The 11,465-nt window shown below is 42.5% G+C and overlaps 1 protein-coding gene across 1 annotated transcript; it reads left to right on the forward strand.

Moving 5' to 3' along the window:
- Window positions 1–65: 65 nt before the first annotated feature.
- ZBTB42 (zinc finger and BTB domain containing 42) lies at window positions 66–5,355 on the forward strand. Its single transcript, XM_019550801.1, has one exon. The coding sequence runs from the start codon at window positions 491–493 to the stop codon at window positions 1,910–1,912; it is 1,422 nt and encodes a 473-aa protein (XP_019406346.1). The 5' UTR covers window positions 66–490; the 3' UTR covers window positions 1,913–5,355.
- The last annotated feature ends 6,110 nt before the right edge of the window (window positions 5,356–11,465 follow it).

The following is an 11,465-nucleotide window of genomic DNA, read 5'->3' on the forward strand; positions in this document are numbered from 1 at the left end:
CACCGCAGCTCCTTTCTGCCCCCCTCCTTGCTCTCTCCCCCACCGCACAACTGTTTTTGGTGGCCGTGTCCCCCGCGCCCAGCGACGGGGTGGCTGGCGCAGCTCTCCGCAAAGATGCCCCAAGTCGGGGAAGCCAGGAGGGCAGAAAGTCCAGTTATTTTGTTCGCCAGCTCTCAAGGAGACAGACAAAGGTAGAAGGGGCCGCGGCTCTCGTAGCTTTTGTTTACTTGCGGTCGAGTTTTTCCTGTTCGGCGCAGGTGCTGGAGGATGAGAAAGGCGCTGTGTTATTAGTTGCAGTTTGTTTGGGTGGTGTTTTGTGTGTGTGCGTGCATTAAAACTATTCCAGACAACAAACAGGGAACGTTATCTCCAAGGCTGTTTCTCTGGCTTGTGTTCCCCAAAAGCCAATCTGTTTGTTACAGCTGCTGGGAGGCTTGAGTTTACAGTGGCATTCAAGTTTTTCCTGTTTTGAACAGGTTATGAAGGAAGAATGGAGTTTCCAGACCATAGCCGCCAGTTGCTGCAGTGTCTGAGTCAGCAGCGTCACCAGGGCTTCCTGTGTGACTGTACTGTTTTAGTTGGAGAAGCTCAATTCAGAGCGCACAGAGCTGTTCTTGCTTCTTGCAGCATGTACTTCCATCTTTTCTACAGGGACCAGTTAGACAAAAGGGATATTGTGCATCTGAACAGTGACATTGTCACGGCCCCAGCCTTCGGTCTGCTGCTCGAATTCATGTACGAAGGAAAGCTCGAGTTCAACAGTCTTCCAGTTGAGGATGTGCTGGCTGCAGCTAGCTACCTTCACATGTATGACATTGTGAAAGTCTGCAAGGGCAAGCTGAAAGATAAAGAATTATGTCCGGAAGAAAAGATTAATGATGAGGCAGCTAATTTGGAAAAGGAAGAGCATTTTTTAGACCCAGGAGTCCACGAATTTGACCCAGGAAGCGAACAGAAATTCAGTGCTGCAGAATACGAGAGAGCAACATGCAAAGAGCGGGTCATTGGTCACCCTGCCTGGTCCTCTGATCTTATAAGTGTCAGCTCTGTGTCTGCAGAGGCAGAATCGTGCACCGCAGCAGCTGGAAAAACAAAAGCTAATGTCAATAGTTCCACAGGACCTTTGTCCCAAAGGTCCGTTAACCATACCCTGGCTTCAAGTGATGTGGACTGTGCTCTGGATTTGTCTTTCAAGCCTGTGCCTGGGAGAGATTCTTTACACCCCTCCTACGTCTTTGGACAGCTGGCTTCCGACAGCCAGCAGCAGGGTACCGAGCCACTTGTTAAAGATGAACAAGACTTGCTGTCAGATCAGGAGGACAGTGAAGCAAGGAGTCCAGAGAGTCAGCATTTTGGGAATTCAGCCAAGAGCCTAGTGACAGGGTTAGGACACATGTTCACAGGAAACGGCAATTCTCATGCGAGGGAGGATGATATAGATCAAGACAGGGATGAGAGTGAAGATGACATGGATTCCTCTGATATCTCCTCCTCAGGCGTGCTCGTGCCCCCCGGGCACATATGCATTTGCCCCCTCTGTAGCAAAGTGTTTCCCAGCCCGCATGTCCTGCAGCTGCACCTGAGCTCTCACTTCAGAGATAAGGATGGCTCACGGACCAGGCTGTCCCCTGATGGGTCAGTGCCCACTTGTACGCTTTGTGGGAAGACTTTTTCGTGCATGTACACCTTAAAGAGACATGAAAGGACTCATTCGGGTGAAAAGCCTTATACCTGCGGCCAGTGTGGAAAGAGCTTCCAGTACTCCCACAATCTCAGCCGTCATGCGGTCGTACATACGAGAGAGAAACCGCATGGGTGCAAATGGTGTGAGAGACGCTTTACACAATCTGGTGACTTATACAGACACATTCGAAAATTTCATTGTGGCCTTGTCAAGTCCTTGGTGGTTTGAGACGAGGTTTTGGGTTGGCTTTTTTTTTTTTTTTTACTATTTAATATGCCCTTAATACGCCTCCTCTCTTCCCTCTCCCCCTTTCTTTTTCTCCCCCTCTCCACCCAACACTTTTTAAAAGAAAACAAAAAGGTAACTTTTTCTTTTGGTCTTTTTGGTGATACTCACTTCAGGTCATGTTTAAAAGATGCATAGGCATGCACTTCAGAGGCCTTTTAGCCCCACTCCTTGCCCTAAACTCAGTCCTCCTAGGTCTTCTCTTGCTCCCCTGTGGTATGTGACTTCTACAGCATCCATGTGAAAATGATCTTAAGTTATTCTGCAGTGACTTTTTTTTCTTTGCTTCTGTCTGTCATACTTTTATGCTCCTGTTTTTTTTCCCCCCTTTTAGTTAGTTTAAAAAAATGGTAAACTGCCAAGATCTGCTTTTTCTGATACCATTGCGTTCCCTAAATATTATATGTATTGTGTACGAACATGTCAGAGCTGAACCATGGTTTTACTCTGAGCAGGAGGGATTTTGCCCACTTAACTCCACATGTCTCAAGATGGGAATACAGCCACTCAAAATTTAGACCTAGGAGTGGTATTAAATTGGCCCGGTTTTTAAGAAGGTTCCTCAGATTGTCTGTGGTACAGTTTGGCTTTTGATGCTTGCTAAAACATCAGAAGAGTTTTGCAGTCGATGCTTACCCCTATTTGAAAAGTCTTGCTTTCCGACTTCAGACTACTAAGAGAGAAATTCACGTTTCTTTCCCCGCACATCCTCCTCCATGGACTTGTCTGTTGAATGGCACTAAACCACTTTTGAAATTATATGCGGATAGAAAAATGCTTCTGTCCATTTATATATTCACTCCTTCAGTTGCAGAAGAGTATGTAGTAGAGTACATATGAAAAATGAGGATGCTTTCCCATCCTTATCTCAATCTCACATGGAAGGGCCAGTTTTGGTCCCATTGAAAAATGCCTCAGTAAATGTACAATGGGGGTGCAAGCTTGGGTCTGTAATAAGTGATGTAACATTGCTCATATGCTGGGGAATATTTAAGAGCTGCCACACAGTGTCCATGGGAGGAAATGGGGTGGTATATAATAATTTTTTTCCCTTTTTTAATTTTTTTTTTTTTTTTTTTTAGAGATATGAGATTACTGGGACCTCTGAGTTGTTCATAGGGTCTTTTAACATGATTGGTATCATTATAGCTTGTTTGTTTTTTTTCCTTTTAAGTTTCGTAGTCCAAGTTGCTGATCTTAGCTGAGGGGTTTCTTGGTTTATATTCTATTAACACTGGCAGTTACCCTGTGCCAATTTTGTGCAGTCCTTCGGATTTCCATGGGATGGCACAAATTCAAGCCGGTTGGGATAGTTAGCTTGGCCAGTCAGAAAGTAGAAGTCAACTTTTTCCTTTGTTTTTAAAATTTGAGACTGCCTGTAATTACAAGTAATTTAATTCCAAATAAGTTAATTCAATTATCTGCCTAATAGAACATCCTTTGGTCTGTGCATGTCAGTAAATATCAGATCATGCCTTTCCAGTTGAAGTATCCATTCAAGATATAATTAGCTTGGCTTCACATAAATTGTAATACCTGTGGATTTTGAAACATCATTCCACTGGGCTAAACTTCTACCCACTCCCTTATCGGCAAAATAAAAATCATTATTTCATCACTCCTTAGTAACACTCCTGGAATTGTATCTTGAAGCTTAATTTATTTTTAAAAAATATGAAGCACTGAAGTGATTTTCTTAAATACTGTACTTCAAAGTACCAGAGTTCAGCCTAAAAAAAGGAAGGAATTCTTCAGCATTTCCCCTTAAAATGTGTTAAGTAAGCACTACCTATGTAAACAATATAGTTTCAGCAATGTAATTCTGGTATTGATTGATTGTGAAAGTACTTTTTTATTATTCAGAATTTCACTTGTTGCAACCTCCTCTATTACTATTATTATTATTATTATTATTATTATTATGATTATTCATCTCTTGAACTATGAATGTACATGTAATGTGAAATTTTATTTCTACTCTATTTATAGGTTATCTTTTTTTTTTAGTCTAACTTCACTGTAAAAATTTTTTTCTGAACCTGTTACATGTGGAAGATGTGGGAGAGTACTGTATCTTGGAACATAAGTGGATTTGGTACTGTGGTCTTATTCTACTTAATCACTTTTTTGCTGTGATCAGAAATAGCACTGAACAAAATCTGCTAAAATTAAGTTATTTTTCTTTCTACTAAAATTAAATTATTTTTTTTCCTGATGATACTTGATATAGTATTTATTAGAATTTTTGAAGTGGAATTATTACTGTTAAATGTTTTTGGGGGGTTTCTTTTTTTTTTTTTTTTAGAAACAAAGTTAATCTACACTTTAAAATCTTACAGCAATTTCTTTTCATGTTGTAAAGTGAACAACTAATACAGTAGTGGTTTTATCTATGCTTGTAACGTTTTTCCTAGTTTTTGCATTTTTGTGATACTTTTGTTGAATTTCATTTTTCACTACTTTTCATAATATTTTTTGAAAGATCAAATAATCATTTAAAATGTGCCATAAAAGACATCATTAGTATATGGGGACAGGGAAAAGTTGAAACAAGTTTATATCTAACTTTAGCCTAGAAATAATTAATTCAATTAATGCTATGAGCATGCTCTGTACTTCAGTGAAAATGGGGCAAAAGTAAGAAGCACGCTGGGTTTTTCTTTTACTGCATCATTCATGCACTGTCCTTTTTCATAATGTAGTGTTTTTATCCCTGAACTTCATAGCTTGAATTTCTAAAGTAAAGACGTTTGCACTTATTTTTATTTTAAGGTGACTTTTTTTGGCTATCTTTGTTTTTGCATTTTTTTAAAGTTGCAATAGCTTTGAGCATGTCTTCAGAATGGTTCATTACTCTGCAAGGAAGTACTAAAAACATTGCACACTTAGGTTTGTTTTTCATGAAATATTTCACTGTGGGGTAGTTCCATTCTCTATAGAGAAAGCTACTGCTCTGAATTTTAAACACTGGATTTGTCTTCTACTACAAACAAATACTGTGAAGTTAATGTAAAAATCATCAATATTTTTAATTGTTTTTAATCTTGGTGCAGTTCAGATTAAATATGTATATTTAAAGACACTAATTTTTGTGGGAGAGTTTTATAGTATACAGTATGTAGAAAAGCTATTGGAATGGAATATATTTTATAAAAATGTTCTATCACTGTTTTATAGTGAACTATTTTTTTTCTTCAGTGTTAGCATAATGCTGTTTAGTCTAGATAAGACAATCGCAGAAAGAGTGACTTAAACTATTGTTAGTGCTTAGTTTTTGTGTGAAGTTTTTGTTTGCAACTGTAATGGTATGTACTGTAAAATGTGACAATCGTGATTAGGATTGTTGTCTTTATAAATTTACACAAAATAAAAATGTGCTAGAATTGTAAATTGAGTCTCTTCCCTCTCTGATTGACTTGTACAACTTGCAAGTGTCCCTGGTTTCATTTTCTCTTTAAATGACCTAAATGTAAAAACTTACTGTCTGTATGTCTCTGCTCCTTGCCAGACTACTTGGATTATGAGACACTTGGGATATTGCTGTTCTTGTTTCAGAAGGCTGTAGACCCACCATTTGATCCTTTACTTGGTTGCTGATGAGAACTAAGTATTCACACTTTGGTTCTTCTATTTTCAGTTTCCTTCCTATATTGAACCTCATTCAGAACCTGCTGATGTGAACGGGAGTCTCTCCATTGATTACAATGGGTTTTGGATGAGGTTGGTATTGAGCAATTTTCCCTTATGCCAGATCCTTAGTTGTCCCATATTTTCTTTTAATGTTTCAGGCTGGACATAAGGAAGAATTTCTTTACTGTCTGAGCCCCCAAGGTCTGGAACAACCTGCCATCGGAGGTGGTTCAAGCACCTACGTTGAACACCTTCAGGAGTAAACTGGATGCTTATCTTGCTGGGATCCTATGGCCCCAGCTGATTTCCTGCCCTTTGGGCAGGGGGTGGGCTCGATCTTCCGAGGTCCCTTCCAGCCCTAATGTCTATGAAATCTATTTTAAAATTTTATCTCGTCTATTATTGTAAGCCGTTCTGCAACCTGCCTTTAGTGGGAACGGGAACACACATCTAATAAATGAAATTAAATATCAAGAGCTGTGTGGTCTTCAGCTGAGGACATAGTTACCTTTGGTATCTCATACGGGGAAATTAGTCCTGCTGGCTTTAACATGGCTACTCATGCATAGTTTTACCTAAATGTGAGGAGTCTTACTGAAGCCAACTGGACTACTTGCCTACACGTTTACTTAAATGCTTAAATATTGGTAAGCTTGAGGCGTTTCAATCTGAACTAGTTCCACTGAAATCAAAGCCAGGACTCCTGTTGATTTAAGTGAGAGTTGAAAATGGGGCTGTTTAAAGAAAAAAAAAAATGAGTGCAACATGCTGGTTACTTTTGGAAGAGACAAAAGTAAGCTGGGTAGTGGTGTCTTGCTTATAGAAACTTCCAAAGCAGCATTGCAGAGAGCTGTTGGAGTATGTAATGGTGGCATGAGGACCATGCTTTTTGCCTTTTCTTTGGTTGCAGCTTCTTTATTGCAAGAATCTTGATGAATTTTGCATTCAAACGCCTTTCCTGCCTTGCAGCGCTTGAGTGCCTCCTGTCTCGCTCTGTAGGGAGGATAGAATGCTGTTGCAGACGACTCTGAATCCTGCAGCACCTGGCTTTGAAGTGATGCAGTGTTGGCAAGTTTTGTACAATGTTGCTGGATATGTGGCCACCACTAGAGGTGAGTGAGTTCTGCTGGGGAAGATTCTTGCAGCTGTTTTGTCTGTACAGCATCCTATGATCTCATTCTCTCTGTAGGTAAGTGGATTCAGGAGTTTGTTTTCAAATAAGCCTAAATGCATTCTGACTTCAGCACTCTGCTGGGCAAAAATGTGCTTTATGGTCTGCTAATGCAATCTGTCAATGCATCCTGCCAAAATGAGGATAGGAGTCTGCTTTTCTGACTTGGCCGTTCTAGTCTACGTTTAGAAAAATGTTTTGTATTATTCTGGTACTCCAGAGTATTGCACCTATTGTTTGATAGCACATGTAAATGCTAGCATCATAAAGCTGTCAGAACAAAATTTTTGTAAAGGGTCTAATAACAAGTGAAACTACTTTACATGACTGCTTTACATGTTAACATGCCTGCCAGTTAGCAGGCACTGCAGAAGTGTTGCTGTCAAATATTAGATGAACGAATGGTGGCTAACTATAGGCGGCAGATAATGTCATGAACTAAACTTTGCTGGAATATACAGCATACTCTTCTGCTCTCTACATATTTAGATATCTAAATAAAATAAAAATGAGGGAAGGGACCATGCTGGGTTTCTGTATCTCCTTGAGAGGTGAATTCACCGTCTGTGGATTCAGTCTTGCCGTATTGCCAACTCTCATGATTTTTTGCATTGTTCTTAAAGTCTGCACTTCGGAAACATGAAAAAACTTAGCTCTTTCATATATGCATGTATACTACTGAGTGCAACGTGTGTGCGACTTCGAGGGACTGGGGGACCTTATAAGACCTATACTGCCTTATCCCATGATTTCTTGTCATGTATGTATGTGAAAAATCACGGGAGTTGGCAATATTGGTCTTATAAGGACTTATGGTTGCCACTTCAAGGAACTGGGGGTCTTTGTTTACTCAGTAGTTTGGAGTTGCTCTGGATTTGGGAGGTCCTGAGGAGCAACTAGTACCCTCTAATACTGCGTAAACCAAACTGTATTGAAAAACACAATGTGACATTGGCATGTTGTGGTACCGCAGTTTGTCCACTTACATAGTTCACACTATGAAATGCCACCGTGCAGGGCAGAGACCACAAATGAATGACTTGGTTCCAGCTGAACAGATGTGGCACGGGATAGAATGTCCTAGCCCAAATATAGCTACTAGTATTTTGCTTTCGTCGGTGGTATTGCAGGGACTGTGGGGACGCCATGATGTGAATTCTTTAGTCTTTTGGATTTGAAATGGTGTATAAGCCTGCACGTGAGCATTGACTTCTTTTTAACAAATGAAGCTCCTGAACCTTATGTGCATGGTGAGCTGAAGTAGCATCCCTGTGAAGGAAAAATGAAAGCGAGGGAAATCCAACACCAAATGTAACCGGGGGACAGTATTTTGCAGTTGTTTTGAAGACGAATCAAATTCACACCTGAAGTCTGACTGAGTCAGTCATTTGCTTCTAGTGGGTATGAAGTTAGTGAATACTTACCTGAGGAAGTAGCTGTGTGCTTGGTAATTAAACTTAGCCATTTCTGTACGTTCATTGGAGAGTTCAGTACTGTCATCCTAGTGACTGGTCATGGACTCTGGATATTGTTGCCTCGGGCTACATTTGCCAAGTTTTCTGTCTGTGCAGTCTTGTGGGTATTTTTCGTTTTGCTGTACGTGTTCCCAACTATAATATGAAGCGGCAGCTGTTAGCTATGGAAAGCTATGGCAGGTGTGGCCCGGAGGAGGTAGTATGCATAGGGCAAAGCTAGTGTCGAGTAAAATGGAGCTGACCTGCAGTGCAGTCAGTCTGAAAACGTTTTGTCCTGGAAGTGGGATTGTGAGCAGTACCGCTGGTAGCCAGCCTAAAGAACACTTTGTCTTGAATCCCTTCATGTTTATTCTGGGGAAGACCTGGCAGCAAGTACTGCCGATTAAGCAACTTGGTGCAGAGATGTTTCTCCCTCTCTCTTTCTTTCTCTCTCTCTCTCTCTCGTAGGATGACAGAGATTCTGACTTCTTGCTCATTTTTATTAATGTAGATTAGAGGGTGGTGAGGCGTGCCAGAAGAATGCAAAGCACTTTAACAAACTGGAAAACCTACGTGCATGAGTTGCAAAGCTGTGAGCAGTTCTTGACTGGCACTGTTCATCCAAATTAAAAATATTTGCTCTCCCCATATAGAAAGGAGAGAGAACAAACAATCTGGTTATTGTTACCTTTTCCTGTTTGTTCTGTTCAGTACAGCTGTGTACTTCTGTACACAGCTGGCTTGGGCGCCCATTCAGAACAATCTGTCACAGAAAATAAAAATACTTGCCAACCTGGCTTTAACAAAAAAAAAAATCATTAATATTCTTTGGCCTTCCTGTGCATCAAAGTGACAGTCCTACGTTATCCCAGCAAGAGGAGCCTGGCACAGGCAAGGAGAAAAGTCTGGTGCTGCTGCAGGCTGGCAGCCAAGACATTTTCTGCAGGCCAGCGCTGACAACAGTTTCCACAGTCAGAGGGTCTACTCTGACAAGCTAGCATCCAAGCACCCACTTGAATGAACACCCAGACCTTTGCCCACCCACTTGGACTGTTCCCCTTTGCCAATTGGGTGCTGCTTGCTTTTGTTTTTAATAGTCTCCTCCTGGGGCAAATTATATTTGAACTGCCTGGGGGAAGAGCCCTTGGAAACAATGTTTTCAGCTGCTCCTGTGTTAACCCACCCACCATATTAAGCAAATGCAAGACTTTCCTCTGGGTATTCGAGTTCATTTCATGCTCTGTCTAACTGACAGTGAGTTTCTTGTGGGACATGGGCTGTGTTTTTGCATTGTGCCATGCCAAGAACGCTGTTGGCAGTTAACAAACATTATAGGAGCCTGGGGACTGCCAAACCAGAACAAAGTAGTGGACCATCACGTCCTACATCTTGTCTCCAACAGCAGCCAGAACTAATGCTTTGGAGGGCAGCAGAAGAAGGCAGATGTGGAACAATCCACCTCCACATTAGGTCTCTTCCTTGTCTCGAATACCTAAGGGACAAAGCACAGCTTTTACAGTGATCTTAAAAATGCTTTCCCCAGTTACCCTATTTAATGACATCTTGATGTCCATGTTACTATCCAGTCCCTTCCTGAATCTTGCTGACTTTTTGCCACAGAAAGGGATCAAGACTAATGACACCCTTGATTCTCTAGTTCTTTCCAACCCTCCCCCGCACCCCGAATCTGGAAGCAAGTGTCTTGCTGCAAAATGAAGTCTACAAGCCCAGCTGAGTCGAAGTTCTGCTTCCTAGGTTTCGGATGTAGAGGGAGCTGAGGCTGTATCTAGACCTACTCTGTGCCAGGCAGCCATGTCCTCTGGTATATTGTGGTGCTCTACACGTGCTCCTTCCATCTTCCCAGTTGGAAGCAGTGCACCCGTGTGGTGCTGAAGCTAATTAGCCATGATGTGTGACCATGTCACGCATGCATGGAAGTGGCTGTCCTGTTTCTGTGTGGGAGATGGCTCTGGCTTGGGGGATGAGCAGCATTTGAGTGGTGATTCTGGGCAGAGTAAGTTTGTGGTTTAGATGCAGCCAACGCTCACTGAAGCCTTGTATTCAGGCTGCTTCTATCACAAAACCGTTCGGCCCAGACATGAGGTGCCCACAATCCCTCTCTCTTTTTCCTATCCAGGTGAGGTTAAGAGTCAGGCGAATGTGTAGGATGCTTTCAGGCAAACTGTGTGTTTACAGAGTCCATGAATGTGAGCCAGGAGTCTAACATTCAACCACACAACTTCCTTTGCTGAGAGCATGTGACCTACATATTGCAAAGTGTGTGTAGCTCATTGGAGGTATTTGGTTACTCCGTGTCCTTTCAGCAATTAAAGCAAACAAGCTGGGTTGGTAGGGGATGAGAGCCTTTCATCTCTAAGGGCATGTGTGCATGACACTTTAAAGCAGGTTTAATGCTTTTGCACTGCTTTAATGGTGTTGGTGTTTGCATGCGTTGGTGGCGTATTGTGCATTAATTCCAGCTGCTGTAGCACATTTGGCCGTGTAATGCGCCTTAAATGACTTTGGAGTGCAGCAAACTAAAACACCTCTGAGGAGTTTTACTTTGCTGCCCTACAGCTGTGGAGCAAAGCACCGGGCTCCGTGTGGCTCAGGGCCTGTGAAGGCAGCCCATGCAGGCAGCCTGGAAGCGCCCGGGAAGGCAGGCTCCACCAAAGCGGGGGGAAAAAAAGCGGTGAACCTGATCTTTTTTTCCCTGGAGCCTGCCTGCCTGCATGGGCTTCACGGGGACCTGGTCCTTCCCTCCATGACTGTGCTGCACCCCGGGGCTGCCTGAGCTGGGTGGGTGCCACCGGAGGGGGGGAACGCTGCAGCTGTGGAGGGAAGCACAACCCCCCTGCCCGCAGCCCAGGGACTGCTCTGCCCGCTGGCAGCTTGCCGCTCCCTCCCTGCCACGGGAGAAGCGGGTAAGACATGGGTGTACATGACAAGGGGGAGAAGGGGGTTTACTTCACCCTCAGTCGAAGCAGTGTTTTAAAAACCCACCACTTCAATGTGGGGCCCTTGTTTTATCTACACATGCCCTAAACTAACGATCACATAATTGCCTAGCAAGGTTCAAGCAGGTGGCTTTCAGATGGCTGTCTCTGTCTACTCCATTAAGAAAAAAGGCTCTGATCCACTTGTAGGAGTTATAGTGTCCTAGTTGCAGAAAAGTTCCTCACTCTTGATAGTCTTGCTAATTTTCTTCTTGCCTCATATATGCTGCACTATCCTCTGAGTC

Source organism: Crocodylus porosus, unplaced genomic scaffold (assembly GCF_001723895.1).
Source record: "Crocodylus porosus isolate Cpor-Errol unplaced genomic scaffold, CroPor_comp1, whole genome shotgun sequence".
NCBI lineage: Eukaryota > Metazoa > Chordata > Crocodylia > Crocodylidae > Crocodylus > Crocodylus porosus.

Coding starts and splice junctions, on each gene's coding strand:
- ZBTB42 (XM_019550801.1), top strand. CDS start 491: ATGGAGTTTCCAGACCATAGCCGCCAGTTGCTGCAGTGTCTGAGTCAG.